This window comes from Pyxicephalus adspersus, chromosome Z (assembly GCF_032062135.1).
Source record: "Pyxicephalus adspersus chromosome Z, UCB_Pads_2.0, whole genome shotgun sequence".
NCBI classification, from domain to species: Eukaryota; Metazoa; Chordata; class Amphibia; order Anura; family Pyxicephalidae; genus Pyxicephalus; species Pyxicephalus adspersus.
In genome coordinates this window covers 89,141,138-89,157,201 of record NC_092871.1, presented here as the reverse complement: position 1 = coordinate 89,157,201, position 16,064 = coordinate 89,141,138, and the positions used below count along the sequence as shown (strand labels likewise).

At 38.4% G+C, this 16,064-nt stretch overlaps 2 protein-coding genes across 4 annotated transcripts in view; one reads left to right on the top strand and one right to left on the bottom strand.

Annotated features, from left to right (window-relative positions):
• LOC140343803 (uncharacterized) overlaps positions 1 to 6,841 on the bottom strand; it is a 25,262-nt gene extending 18,421 nt beyond the window's left edge. The window contains exon 1 of the mRNA XM_072430684.1: positions 6,643 to 6,841. Within this exon, the coding sequence (XP_072286785.1) occupies positions 6,643 to 6,703 (61 nt within the window). The 5' untranslated portion in view covers positions 6,704 to 6,841. The remainder of the gene's footprint in view (positions 1 to 6,642) is intronic.
• LOC140343802 (uncharacterized) overlaps positions 5,110 to 16,064 on the top strand; it is a 25,985-nt gene continuing 15,030 nt past the window's right edge. The window contains exons 1-2 of one of the 3 annotated variants that reach the window (XM_072430680.1): positions 5,110 to 5,249; positions 5,349 to 5,480. The gene's annotated coding sequence lies outside the window, so the exon portion shown is untranslated. Of the gene's footprint in view, positions 5,250 to 5,348; positions 5,481 to 10,300; positions 10,426 to 16,064 lie in introns of those variants that run through there. The other 2 variants (XM_072430681.1, XM_072430682.1) reach the window with 2 other exon arrangements.

The window sequence follows — 16,064 nt, the reverse complement described above, 5'->3', positions numbered from 1 at the left end:
TTGCGTAACTCGTTCCCTCCGTCAATTGTTATAAATTTCATCTGTCACACAACCTATATAAACTGTGATCAGAGTGTTTGCAACCAAAACAAGTAAATATTGATGTCATTTTGGGAAATTGTTTCAGCCTCCAGGGCTGCAGACTTCGTCTTCTTTTAATTGCGTGTAGCTACTGAAAATAAAAGGAAATTCATGCACTGTAATAACAGGGGACATTGGGGCAAAATTGTTTAACCCTTCCGTCCCAGGGGCTTTTTTTTGTTTTTTTTTACCCCTTTTTGCATTTTTTTTTCTCTTTCACACTTTAAAATGTCCCATTATGGGCCTGAAGATTTTTTCAAAACCCCCAAATATATATATTTTGTGAAATCAAAGGACCTGGAGATTAAAACGAAGGCAGTTGAACTTTTTTTGTATCATATTATTTTTGTCCAACTGCTTATCAAGTAAAAGAAAACTCATTGTAGCACAATCAAATCCTCATTTTGGTCAATTCTAAACAATTAAATTGTGACAAATATAAAGATACCAAACACGTCAAGTATACTCCCGCAAAACAGCGCCATGCTATGATACCAATATTGGCCACAGGGGTCGCTGTACACATCATTACCTTGTATTCGTTAAAGGTTACTCATTCACTCAAAATTCACTCAACTTCCCAGGGTTCTTACATTTCCAATTGGAAAATTGCGCAATTCCTGGGTAAAATTTGAGTGAATCTTGTATATACCTTGGGACTTGTGATTTTTAATGATTTGTGTTTTTTCAACGTTTTTGGTAGAATTTTTATTCCTTTCTTTTTTTTTTTTTTTTTTTTTTAAATGTAAAATATTTAGGTCAATGAGGGACATTTTTGGGGTTCAAAGGTAAACTAGAAAAAACACCCACATTTTGTGTCTACTGCAATAAACTAAAATGGGAAAATGTCGTCAAAGAACTCTATTTATAAAGCAGTTCATTCCCTCAAACATGCCCTGGTGGGAATCAATTGCTGCCATTGAGCCATATGGACCTGGAAGATTTCTACCAGGTGCAATTCCTTGTTTTAAAAAAAAAGCCCCAAATGTCCCAAATGTTTGCCAAAACGAAATAAAAAACATTTTGAATAAAAAAAATCAAATATTTAAGTAGATGAAAAATTAAATAAATTAGAAATCCAGGATTCACCGTTACCGCCTTGATGTGACCTATTCACTCGGTCAATAATTATAAACCGCAGCTGTCATACAATTTGTATGTACCATGAACAAAGGCAATATTTGTGTGTTTGTACCCAAAACAATTAAATATATTGATGTCATTGCATGTAATTATTTTTGATTTAGCGCTGCAGACTGAGGAATGCTTCATCATCCTGAAAATTTCAACAAGGACCTGAAAAGTTGTGTCCATTCAGGTCAACAAAACAGGTTTGCCCTAACTACCCTTTACTTACCCCCAAAGCCCCCCCACCCCCAACTTTTCTGTGATTCCCCATTACCTGCAGGGGAAATATCTTTCCATGTCCAAGCACGGGGCCCAAGCATCTGCGACTCTTGGAAATAACGGCCTCCACTAGGATTTGCAGTGAACCCAAAGATTATAAATCAGTGCACCGATTTTGGCTAAACTGATTGAATTTCAAAATTACAAATTTTTATGATTTTTAGATTTTCACCAGTACAAAAATTTTTAATTTGGCTGCTGATGTAATATACTGAAACAAAAAAGATCTGCTCCTTCCTTTATTGTTAGAGTATGTTCATGTTATTTTGGTGTTGTTTTTAAAGTTTTCATACAAAATTTTGTAAAATTGTGTAAATATGGGTAAAAAATTCTACAAACAGACCCCACAGTGTTCTTTTGTTTTTAAAATTTTGGTGTATTTGATTAATTTTGCTAAAATATTTTAATACATATACACTATAATATAAGTTCACACAGATTTCACCTGGGCTTAACAAATTTTGTAAAATTGTGTACAATTTGGGTTAAAATAGACCCCACAGTATTCCTTTTTTTGGTGCATTTGATCGTTTCTGTTAATTTTTATGTTTTTGTAATTCTTTTGTTTTTTTGTGGAGTTTTTTTCTTTCTGTAAATGCTAATTATTATTATTATTATTATTATTAATAAACAATATTTAAATAGCACCAACATATTACGCAGCGCTGTACATTAAATAGGGGTTACAAATGCCAGACAGTGACAGAGGAGAGGACCCTGCCCTGAAGAGCTTACAATCCAAGAGGTAGGGAAGCAGCAATTTTCAAATTTTAAAACCCACCAAAAACTATCGAATTTTTGTTTTCATCTGTAGAAAATTAGGAAAAAACTTTTTGCCAAATTTTATGACAATAAAGCAATAAATGCATAAATAATTCAATATTTTCAATGTACATATGTATACCCTTATTTGTTTGAATAAAAGCAAATGTAACCTTTCATACAGGGTGGAAAAAGGGCCACATCTGGGGCAAATCACGCACTGACAATCGCGCAGTGATAGGAGATTGGAAAACAGAGATAAACTCAACAATCTGCTCAAGGGCTCCAATGTCCAGGCATCGGTGGGGGGAGAACTGGGACCTGGCTGTGTTGCTTAACATCATCTGGGAAAAGTCAGGTCACCAAGCTGCCTGTGCTGTGTAGCACAACCATGTAGGTCCCAGGACTGGATGGACAGCAATATGAATCCTTTGGCAGGTTAATATATGGATTTCCCCCTAAGCTGTTTGCATAAAGTTCAGCCTCAGCTTTTACAGTCAAAGTTAGAAAGTAACTATCCTGATCTGTCTTCTTCACCGGGTCAATCGCAATAAACTTCAGCTGCCCTGTGCTCTGAACAACTGCAAACTCCTGAACATGGTGTCTGTTTTCACCCAAAACAAATGAATATTGATGCAATTGTATGTAATTGTTTCTGCCCCAATCACTGTACACAAATAATTGCTACATCTTCCTCCTCATCATCATCACTCACCTGTCATCTGCTGAAAAGGAAATTGGAATAACATGCCATGCATTTATTTATTAGAACCGATTATCTCTATGTTGGTGGAGGGATCCGGCTAGAAAGCACAGCAGACTTTACCTAGCTTGCCACTGCCCAACAAATGTATTTTGGGGTATTTGTTTTTAATTTGGAGGACCTTGATGCCATAGAAAGATCATGGATTTCTCACATTAGGATGTGTAAAAATTAGAATTCACACATTTTCCAGTTAAACCCAATTGTGTAATTGATTTTTGTGCATTTTTTTTCTAGTAAAAACAAAGTTAAATTGTGAGGCCAATGAGGGCCACAAAAACAGCTCCAGGATAGATGAAGGGAGGTTACTTTTTGTTTCAAAAGACATTTCAAGCCAATTGCACCCATGGATTCTAAAAAATGACCCTTTTTTTTCCCTTGTTGACTCCACAGCATTTAACCAAAATTTTGTAAAAACATTTTTTGCTAACATTATAAAGAAATAAAAAGTTTCAGGTTTGATGATTAGATTGTGATACCTTTACATTTTGGCTGATTTCTGAGATAAAAGTAATCCCTGCATTTCTCTCACTGCCTCCTTCAACTCACCATTGGCAGAATCACAAAATATAAAAAAGATATAGTCATGTAATGTTCCAGTCTTAAGACTTCTAGTGGGGGATGTAGTCAACAGTGGGCCCTGTACAGAAATGAATTGGACCCCTCCTTATGAACTAACTCAGGGTCACAGTGGGGGCCCCTTGTGGCAGAAGAGAGTACAGGGTCCTTGTGCACGTTGCACCTCTTTATGTCTGGGTGTCCACGTCATAACTTTCACAATGTGGACTCTTGCTATTGGCTGTTCAGCAACAGGGTCCTCTCAACCACCTTGAGGGGGATTATACAGGGGCCCTAGGATGCTTGAGGGCAGTATTATGATCTGGGGTGCCTGTGGGGGCAGTTTTATGATCTGGGGTGTCTGTGGGGGCAGTATTGAAATCTGGGGTGTCTGTGGGGACAGTGTTAGGATCTACAGTGCTTGAGGGCAGTATTATGATCTGGGGTGTCTGTGGGGGCAGTATTGTGATCTGGCAGTATTGTGATCTGAAGTAAGTGAGGGGGCAGTGTTATGATCTGGGGTGTCTGTGGGGGCAGTATTGTGATCTGAAGTAAGTGAGGGGGCAGTATTGTGATCTGGGGTGCCTGTGCAGTGTTAGGATCTACGGTGCTTAGGGCAGTAATATGATCTGGGGTACCTGTGGGGGAAGTATTGTGATCTGAAGTAACTCTGGGGACAGTGTTATGACCTGGGGTGCCTGTGGGGGCAGTGTTATGATGTGGGGTGCCTGTGGGGGACGTGTTATGATCTGAGGTGTCTGTGGGGGCATTGTATGATTTGGGGTGCCTGTGGGGGCAGTTTTATGATCTGGGGTGGCTGTGGGAGCAGTGTTATGATCTGGGGTACCTGTGGGAGCAGTGTTATTATCTGGGGTGTCTGTGGGGGAAGTGTGATTATATGGGGTACCTGTGGGGGCAGTGTGATTATATGGGGTACTTGTGGGGGCAGTGTGATTATCTGGGGTGTCTGTGGGAGCAGTGTTATTATATGGGGTACCTGTGGGGGCAGTGTGATTATATGGGGTACCTGTGGGGGTAGGGTTATGATCTCCATGTGCCTGTACCCCATGGAGAATCTTTAGGATGTTCTGGAGAAGGCTTTATACAGCTCCGACTCTCCCATCATTATAACAAGGTCTTTGGGGGAATGAATGCAATGCTGGATGAAAATAAATGTTGTGACATTGAATAAGATTATCAACATGATAGCACAGGGAATGTGTGCTGTGATCAAAGCCACAGGTGGTCCAATGATTTATCAGAGTGTGACTTTTTTTCTGGCAGAAAATTTAGAGTTCTGACTGTTTTTGTTAAATTGTTATAAGTAAGTATTGCTATCACATACAGTTAATATTCAAACAGCTGTAAATGTTCTGCAACTTTTTAGCAAATAATTGAAGCTCTCATCTCCCAGCAGAAGTTCTTAACAATTAAAAAAAACGTTATTCTTTTCTATTCTTTTAAAATCCACAGTGCAAGGTTAAAAACACCTGCACATTTTTCACTTCTGCCTTTCAATGCGATATGAAACATGCACGACCTTATCTGTTCAAAAAGAATTTTTTCCCAGCTAACTTTTTGTATTCTCTACCAGCATCTTCAAACAGCTCACATGTCAAACCTGATCATTCCAGAAGCCAGACCTAATGACCAAGGAGCAGAACACTCATCCTTGATTGTAGGTTACTTTGTTCCTTACATCGCTCCAAAGTGTAAACAGTGAATCTGTGTACACTTTCATCATCATTAACATATCTTTGTGAACTTTTTGCTTCAGGCATCTAATTTGGATATATCTGTTGAAATTTCAAAAATCTTGGCTGATTCTATGGGGATGAAGGCATAGATGATTACAATGGAAAGGGTGACGATTACAACTCTTTGATGTGTTGCTTTATTTCCTGTCAAGGTAAGTTCTACTCATCTCCTCTACAAAGGCTCATGTCGAATTTTTTGGCTTTGGATACATACTGTATTTCTAAATTTTACAAAAATGCAAATGGGCTGCTTTGGCACAAAACAGGTCTACAATTGTTAAAAGGAATTTCTGTTTCTATTCCGTTCAAGCCACCTTTGTTTTTCCTTCCATTAAATTTTGACAAAATGAGAAAAATTTGCTGGAAATTTGGGGGAATCAAAAAATTCTCAGTTTTATGTCATAATGTACAATGCTATATACGGTGACTTTACAAATGTCAAACAAACCAAAGAAACTGAAGGTGTTGTCCAATGCAACCAATCAGGTTTAGCATTCTCTATACATCATAGAGAACAAATTCTAAAATCTCTAAGATCTGTGCGGGTTATTTTGCAAGAAAGTGTAAAGAATTTTTTTTTTTCTTCTTGCTAGACCCCAAACTAGTATTTTCACATTCTATGTTCAAACATTTCCAAAAGTCACTTTTCTCTGAGTTTGTTGAACTTCTCATTTTAAAACTATGGTCATGAATTTGGAGTTGTCCCCACTTTTCTTCAAAGGCTTTCCACAAGATTTTGCAGGGTATTTGTAGGAATTTGCCCCAATTTGTGAGGTCAGGTGCTGATGTTGGGTGAGAAGACCTGGCTCACCATTACAATTCACCCCAAAGGTGTTCAGTAGGATGAGGTCAGGGCTCTGTGCAGGACACTCGGGTTCCTCCACAACAAACTGGTGACCCCATGGAGTTGGCATTGTGCCCTGGGGTATACAAAAAAAGAGCCTTCCCAAAACTGTTGCCCCATGGTTGCACAAGTGCAATTGTCTAAAATGTCTTTTCATGCTAATAATTGTCAAAGGATTGAATGGCTGCAATATTTATAAATCTGGTTTTCAAATGGGAGGTCCATCAGGTGTGATGTTCAGCTATCTACAAATTTGTTTTTCTGTTTATTATATCAGCCTTTCAATACTGCTTAACGCTATAGATTCAGATGAATTGCTTCCTCCTTAACATTCAACAATGAATTCATTTCCTTATGTATTTAAAAGTAATTGTTGAAGCTGCGTGAAAAGGGTGTGCTACATTTAAAGAACACGTTCTTGCGCATAATCATTACTAATTACATTGTATATTATGCTCAGATGTACTTACCTGTAATCCTTGCCATTGAAATGGTTAAAAACTCAAAAATTTCTCCCTCTTCGGGCATCATGTTTGCACGTTTGTAGCTCTTCCAATACCAGGGAATTAACTTGTCTGCTGCACAAATGCTGTACGCAGACTGCAGCTCCAATCCTCTATTGAGCAATTCCAATTTTCATATACCGTGCTCCTATTGCTATCTTGTCATTCATTTCCCAACAAGGAAAACCAGTTTTAGCAGTTTGGTAATGGGATGGCTTGTTATATAGCAAGCTGTTTATTAAGGGCAGGTCTCAGCGTCTGCCTCCCGCCCCTTATATATTTGGGAAGTAAGATAACAGTTTAAGTGTGACTCAAACCAAAACCTTTATATCCCAATTGTCTAAATCAGTTCCTAGCAAATCACCAAAATGGAACCCAGAGCAGGACCAAATACTACAGCAAGAATGGGATTTAGATAGAAGCTAAACCAGCAACAGTTTTTACATTATTCTGGAATTTTTTGTTTTATTTTATGTGTCTTTTGGTATTTTAAGCTTAAAATTTCATTTTATAAATGTTCAATATTCAAGTGATTATGATTTTTTTTTGCATTGTGTCTGTAACTATATACATATTCTTTTTTTAACTTATTTTAATATAGTTACACCAATTGAGTATTCAGGACAAACATTGCAGTTACAATAATAAGTCAAAATTGACATATGTGTTATTTACAAAACATATTTTGATGATTGATTTCAGAGAGATTAGGCCAGCTAAATGATACTTTTATAATCCAGAGTATATCAAACAGGATTCCATGGAATTCTAGGGTTCCTCCAGATTTTCCTCTGGATTCTATGAGCAGTTTGCACCTCCCAGGTCAGTGTGACACCAATGATCTGTAAGGGTGACATTCTTCCCACTGGCCAGCAATGTAAGAGGAATTATTCCCACTGACCAGCACACGTATATACTGTGATCTGTGGATATAGGAATTATAGAAGGGGGTCCTAAATTCTGAAAGCTATGTCAAAGGTTCCACCAAGTTCAAACCACCAGGAAAGGTTGCTGTAATCAATAAATGCATTTTTTTTATTTTTGTATTTTCACTTTAAAGAACTTCTGTTTTCGAAGTCATCTACACTTTTTACAAACCAAAAAAACACCTTATTTATCCTTTCATTGTATAGGTATATTTATTTTATTGAAATGTAAAGGTTACAATTTTCTGATACCTTTTAAAAGTTTGGGGGAAAATCTGAATTTGACTTATTCCTATTACTTCATTTAAACTCTAGAATGCTACATTTGCTACTCTGGGGAAATTACTCCCAGAGGTATGAGAAACGAAGCAAAGAAAAATGAAGGTGTTGTGCAATGCAACCAATCAGACTCAATGTTCCCTTTGCATCGGTGAGAATCAATCCTAAAATCACTTAAGCTGCAAACATGAGTTCATCATAAACATTTCTAAGAATCTCTGCGGGTTGTTTCACTAGAAGGCAGCAGGAAAATTTCTGTTCTCCCCTTTAGAACGTAATCACATCTATATGATTTAGTCGCATGTCCTCTTGTGTCATTGTTTGAGTCAGTCTGTCATTTACAACCCCTATATAATACACAGCGCTGCAAATTATGTGGGTGCTATATAAATACTGTTTATTATTTTATTATTATTATTATTATATTAATAATAATACTAATAATAATAATAATCTAATTCCAAACCCATTGCTATTAATGTTGAGCGGCCACTATAACATCCTCCATTCTTCTGGCTTTTCAAAAGATTTTAAAAGATGTCTGCAGGAATTTTCTCTTATTGGTGAGGTCAGGTACTGATGGTGGGGATTTGCCCCCATGGTGGGGATTTGCCTCCATTGGTGAGGTAAGGTACTGATGGTGGGGATTTGCCCCCTATTGGTGAGGTCGGGTACTGATGGTGGGGATTTCCCCCCATTGGTGAGGTCAGGTACTGATGGTGGGGATTTGCCCCCATTAGTGAGGTCAGGTGCTAATGTTGGATGAGAAGACCAGGCTCACCATTCCAATTCATCCCAAAGGTGTTCAGTAGGATGAGGTCAGGGCTCTGTACAGGACACTCGAGTTCCTCCACACCAAACTGGTGACCCCATGTCTTTATGGAGGGGGCTTTGTACCCCGGGGTACAGTCATGGGGGAACAGAAAAGGGTCTTCACCAAACTGTGACCACAAGGCTGGGAGAGCACAATTGTCTACAACAGGGATTGGCAAACTCCGGCTTGGTAGCTTGCCTAACGACCCCTGGCCAATCTGGCCTTATGCCGGCTGGCAACCCGTGGCTCTGGAGGGGCGTTAGGAACTACTGGAGCCAGAACCGCTGGAGGTCCGGAGCCGCTGGAGCTCTGGAGCCACCCCCTTGCAGTTGCTCCCTCATTTACCGCGGCCGGCGTTGATACTACCGCTGCTGCGGTAAATAGCAAATGCTACCTGAAAGTAAATCACCTCAGAGGGTGTTCCCTGGTGATCGGAGCCATTGGGGTGGATCTGGCCTACTGTTCTCCTGCCCACCCCATAAATGGCTTAGTGGCCATAAAACTTTGCCAACCCCTGGTCTACAATGTCTTTGTATGCTAATAATTGTCTAGGGATTGCATGGTTGTGTGTAATATTTCATACATCTAAGGTCCAACAGGTGTGATGGCCAGGTGTCTACAAACTTTTTGGCTGTTTGGAATATCAGCCTCTCCATACTGCTCACCCTTTAGATTCAGATGTATTTCTTTCTCTCAATTACATTCAGCAATGAAAACATTGCATTAGGTATTATTCACCTCGATTGATGAGCAAGGTGTGCTACACATGTTTGCACCTATAGGAACTTGTTGTACATCCCATTCCAAAGCCATGGCCAAGTGCGTTCCTCTTCCTGGATTCAGCATTTTCCACTCTTCTAGGAAGGCTTTTGACAAGATTTTGGAGGTTGTCTGTGGGAATTTGTGGCCCTTTCTGGGTGCCCAGTGGGGTTCAGTTACTAAAGCTGTATAGGCTGCTCTACAGCTTTACATTGCAGAAGTGCTGAGTCTCACCCGATCCCCGGCCATGTGTCATTGAAGTCAGTTTGATCTTTCAGTGCATTCAGGTAATAAAGCACCAAGTCTGGATTCCCAACCAGTGGAAAATAAAGGGTGCTGTCAGTGACACAAAACATCCAGAATGTCCTGACTGTGATTCCATCTTCCTTGTGTAAAGACTAATTTACCTTTCGCCTAAGCTTGCCATCATCTAGTGAAAGTTGAACCCCAGCTCAGATGCAAGGCTGTTGGGGCTGCCAGCATCAAATCAAAGATGGCAATAGCAACTTGCAATCTCAGAGTTTTCAGATTTAAATCCAATTATAATCTTATGCAAACATTTTTGATGATTTGCTCAGGTGACAGGGTTTCTTTTCTGAATACATTGGAAACAATGTTGCAAAATGCCTAAAATGCATGCCTGCTATTTATATCAGATTCCTATTGTGTGTGATTTGTTTACAATGGGTTCACCTGGAAAAAAGACAATATTGGGTCAACACCCTTCATTGCTCTGATAAGATTGGACTTTTCATTTAGAAACATGAGAAGCAGGAAGGGATAATAATAAAAAAATAGAGAAAGCAAATGATTGCTGCCAATCCGCATTCATTAGCCGGACGGGGCCATGGCACCAACGCAGAGGTAGATCCTTGTTTTCAGGTTGGCAGAGAAGAATCTGCAGGTCCCTTGAGATGATTGCTGACCTCTGCATGGTAAATGCTCTGAACCTTTCATCATAACAGGGGAACGGTGAGCAGATTGCAACTCAATACTGAAGATTAATAAGTAAAATGGGGAATATAACTCCTAACAATAAAATAGTTTTAATTTCTTATTCCAGCGCTGAAAAGGTTAATCTGTGCTGATTCAGCATTAATATTATTATTATTTCAAATCTCAGTGAGCTTTTATGCAATTGTTTGTATATATTGTTGATATTGTAACTATTATGTTGCACTTTATTATCAGCTCATGTTTAACTCTGTATAATGTTGAATGATAAGGAATCCTATGTATAAGGGTTGATTATAATCTATGCAGTTTGTTAATCTGTGTTATGCACAAAATTAATGGGCTGCCAAGCGCACGTCAGAATATGAACTTTTCCCTTTATTTGCACACTGCTGTGTGTTGCAATGTGGTGCATTGCCTTAGTGTATTTTTTTGTATTACAAAATGTGTGCATTAACTCACACCTTACCCCAATTTAAAGATTTAGGGGCCCTAAATGTTCCCAGCAGAATGTGGGGTGAAAACCTTGGGCTGCAATCTTGGTTTGTGCTAGATTGTTTGTTGGTTTGCAATAAAAAAGTACCTGAAAGTTGCTGCTTTAGCTTTTTTTAATAAAAAGAACCCATTACATTTAATAAAAAATAAAAATCTGCTTTTTCTGCAATATCCACCTTCAGTCCAACGCTGCCCTAAAAAATCCCACCTGCAGTAAGTCTTCACAACCACTAGATGTCATCATTCTTCTGAGTTGAGTGTCATTTAACCCCAAGATCTGCCCTCTAGGGGTTGCCACTTTACATGAAAGTCATTGAAAGGGTAGGGCCACCTATTACCCAACCAGGATAATAAAACCTGGGATAATATTAGACTGGCCAGAAGGGTGCAGGATTTTTACTTTTATTTTCCTATAATTGGCTGCAGTACAAGCTTAGAATCTTATTCTATATCAGCCTTTTATCAGCTAACAGACACTGTGAGTGGCTGCTGGCTGTCCGAATGGTTTGTCACCAACAACTCACATCCTCATGATCAGCAGTCAATCAGGAAAGTTCCCAATCCCAATGTTATATTAAGTCATACAGAGGGTCAATTACAAGGAATGAGCCTTTAAATGACAGCGTGCCTCTGTTCAATACTATAATGAAAAGATACAATTATAATACAGGTAGTCCCCGAGTTACATACTAGATAGGGACTGTAGGTTTGTTCTTAAGTTGAATTTGTATGTAAGTCAGAACAGGTAGATTATTTTAATAAATACAATTAGGACAGATGTTTGCCCCAACATATTATTAGGCAGTGTGGTGTCAGTTACTGTATAAAATACTCACTGTAAAATATTCACAAACAAAGCAAAAAGCTTTATGGAGCCCGGACATTCATTAACTTCTGCAGCAAGCTGTGCTTTGATATGTAAAAAGAAATAACTGCAGAGTTTGTCTTGGTCATTAAAGAGTTACAAGATGTTAGAGAAGAGCCCAGTCCCAGCTGTGTTTAGCAAAAGATTTCCTCTGCAAGTCTTGCAAACTGCCCCCTCACCCCCATCAAGCCTCCGTCCTGCACAGGAGGGAGCAGGGAAGCCTCGCTCGTATCTAGGAGGCGTCAGATGTCCTTAACCTGGGGACTACTTGTATTCATAAATGTTAGCAGATTAATAATGTGCCTCTCAATTTTTTTTTAGTTTTTGCCTGGTCGTTCTGTAAACAAAACCCATCCTATGTTTACCAAAATCCAAGATTTGCACATAACCCCATGGGTCCCATATAACCATTATATGCACCAAAGTATGCATATGTTTGTTTTCTTTTTGAGTAGCATGTACAGGGATTAAAAAATAAAGTATCAAAGTGAAAGTAACAAAACATAATTAGAGCACATGGGATATAAAATACAACTCAACTATGTGTCACACTAATCCAACTAACCCATTCATTTTGGCCAATGATTCACCTCATTTCCATACTTACAGACATTTAAATTACTATGTTCCAAGGGAGTTTATTAGTTAGTAAGTTTAAGGAAACATAAATAATAATTTGGTTTACATATGCAGGTATGCAGCTCATAGACAAACATAGCATATGGCTTAAGGTTTGTGGACACTTTACCACATCAATATGAGCTTGGACATCCAAAACCATGGCCAATAATATGGAGTTGCCCCTCCATAACCTCCACTATTCTGGGTAGGCTTCCAATTAGATTTTGGAGGGTGTCTGTAGGGATTTGCCCCCATTGGTGAGGTCAGCTACTGATGGTGGGGATTTGCCCCCTTTTGGTGAGGTCAGGTACTGATGGTGGAGATTTGACCCCTATTGGTGAGGTCAGGTACTGATGGTTGGGATTTGCCCCCTATTGGTAAGGTCAGGTACTGATGGTGGGGATTTGCCCCCTATTGGTGAGGTCAGGTACTGATGGTGAGGATTTGCCCCCTATTGGTAAGGTCAGGTACTGATGGTGGGGATTTGCCCCCTATTGGTGAGGTCAGGTACTGATGGTGGGGATTTGCCCCCTATTGGTGAGGTCAGGTACTGATNGGTGGGGATTTGCCCCCTATTGGTGAGGTCAGGTACTGATGGTGGGGATTTGCCCCCTATTGGTGAGGTCAGGTACTGATGGTGGGGATTTGACCCCTATTGGTGAGGTCGGGTACTGATGTTGGGCAAGAAGATCTGGCTCACCATTCCAATTCATCCCAGAGGTGTTCAGTAGGGTTGAGGTCAGGGCTCTGTGCAGGACACTCGAGTTCCTCCACTATATTCTGCTTATTGAAAAGAAAACAGGAAAAGCATGACACAAATCTGCTTCAAATATGGAAGGGGGTGGGTGGGCGATTCTCACAGCCAGGGGCAGCAAAAATCAAAAGGACAAAGACAAAAGACCAGAGCCCTAGAGATTAGGAGATGAAGATGTTATGAAGAAGTGGAAACCACAGCAGACATAAGATATGATAAGAGAGATATAAAGACTAGGGGATCTGAGGTGTATATTTGTACATTCATCTCTATTCTTGGCTTGCTTGTTGGGTGCTATAACAGATAAAACAATGTGAAATATATATATATATATATAGATATATGAGGTGTGTCTGTGACATAATGAGATGTGTGTCTATCTCTATCACAAAGCAGTGAGATGATTCTGATCTCTCACCATGAATGTGTAAACACGCAGGACAAACCCCGGCACGCTCTGTGTTTAGTTTGTTGTCAGTCACCGTTTAATTTTGTTGTGTTTCCCCTCATGTGTAGAAATCATGAGAAGAAGATAATGCGTCAATTTGAGGTTTTTAGTAAAATTTCACACCAGATAAAAAGAGGAAATTTGCGCTGACATTCTGCAGCAACTTGAGTCGGAGCCGAACCTTTTCCATAAAGTCGTCACTTGCTGCCGAAACCCGGATCTTCCAGTATGATCCTGAAACCAAACCACAGTCACTGGAAACACCTTCATCACCAAGAATAAAGAAAAGTCCAAATTCCCAGCCGTGTCATCGTGTTTTGTGACATGAAGACGCCATTTTGGCAGAATGGGTTCCAGAAGACACAACAGTGACCCAACATTATTATAAGGAAGACAAAGCTGAGAGAAAGGAAAAGACGGCAGAAATGTGGGAAATGGTTTCATTCTTCATCAGGACAATGCTCCTTCCCACACAGCACTTTCTGTGACCGACAAACACATTACTATGCTGGGACATCCTCCATATTCACCAGATTTGTCAGCTTGAGACTTTTTTCTTTTTCCTAAGTTGAAATCGGTGAATAAAGGAACACGCTTTGTGTGAATGAGAAAACATCAGAAACTGATCGGCTCCTCACCTTCCACCAGGGGGAGACAGGAGGGCATTGGTGCTTCATTGTGAACGGAGAGAATATTGAAGGAGACAAACATTAGAATTTTCATAGAAATAAATAAAAGTGAGATATTAGTGTTGTTATTTCATAGACAGACCTCATATATAAATATAGGTTTTAATATATTTAGATGGTGCTTGTAGACTGAAATAAACCAAGGTGTAACAGAGCAGTCATATAGATAGGAAACAATTGCTATAATTAATCAATACATAGGTGCGTGTTGAAGTATAGCTAACAGCCACTAGATGTCAGCCTTCCCCTGGTCATAAAAAAGTGTTTATTATTATTAATAATAATAATAATAATAATATAAATATAATAACTAAGGTTGATATTCTATTTATAATAGATCACCCAGAACTCTGGATAAAAAAAGACTCACCCTTCTGTCATCCCCTTCCACCTACTTTGGGGTAGTATGAAAAACAATGTTTGTGCACAATTGTAGTACTATTTCTTTGTGTATATAACTAAATTTGTGTGTTTTTTCCCCAAATTGTTAGTTACTTGTGATTTTTTTGGTGTGTGTAAAACATTCAGTTTGGGCTGTAATTATTGTTGGGAGATAGTTTGTTGAAAAGTCACTGTCATCCTGCTCACAATGATTTGGCCAAAAATTAACTTGTGGGTGAACTTTTAGATTTTCCATTGACAATATTTCGGTAAAGTGAAGACTCTCTATGTTTTCCTGAGTTGCTAGAAAAAGATATTTAATTTGGGGTGTTTTTTTGTTTTTGTTTAATTTTTTTCTCTTCCTTCCTTTAATTTTTGTGTTTTTTAATTTTGAGTAATTTGTAACATTTGAATTATTTTATTTTACTATTCCTAACAGATTTAATGCATTGTGCAAATCGAACACATTTGTTAACTATTTTTTTTTTTAACATTTATAATAAAGAACAGGAAAGATGGGGTTTTCAGCACAAATATTAGAAATATAATTGATAATTACAAATTTCACACAAAATTACAAAAGAAATGTATAACCGTTTACTTGTGTGTCACAATAGATTCTTGTGATACATACAAGAGTTTATTGTGACCTGCTGAGGCACTATACAAAGTTCAACTAACATTAAGCGCATATACATCACCATAACATGGATAAGTAAGTATGAACCCGTTCGTATCATCCATAGTACCCTACGCGTTTCACCATTGTGAGCTTCCTCAGGGGTAATAGTAGGTCAGTGAATAACTTTCTTTGTATACGCAAAAGGTTCAAGTAATTTAAATATTCAAACATAAATGTAAAGGTACAATACAAAGATCATATTTTTAGTAGTTTCACTCAATTCATTTCATGTAAAAAAAATTTTGGGTGACAAATATGAAGTTAAATATCAAGTTAAGTAGACTGAATATAAAGGTTAGATAGGTAAATCTGTCTATGAGAAGATAAATTATGTACATAGATCATATATATACAATGAATTCAGGTAATGGAGTTTCAAAAATAAACATAGAATAGGAATAAATATCACACTTACATAGTTCAAATATAGTTTCATCCTGTAATGAGGATAATGCAATTAAACGAGCTGTTGAGGAGTTCTGGGAAAATGGGGTAATATGGTGGAGTCCTCTGTGCTAATATAGTTTCTACAATGTAAGATATTAAGTAAGTAATTATATGTATTCATACAGTATATGTATAGGTAGGGTTGGAATAAAATAAAAATAAAAAATGCTGTCCTACCTGTAGATGAAGTATACTTTATTTCTCGTAAATTGCTAGATGGTAGTTCAATTTAAACAGTTCCAATTTCATGAAAAGGGAGGATAAATGCTCACTGG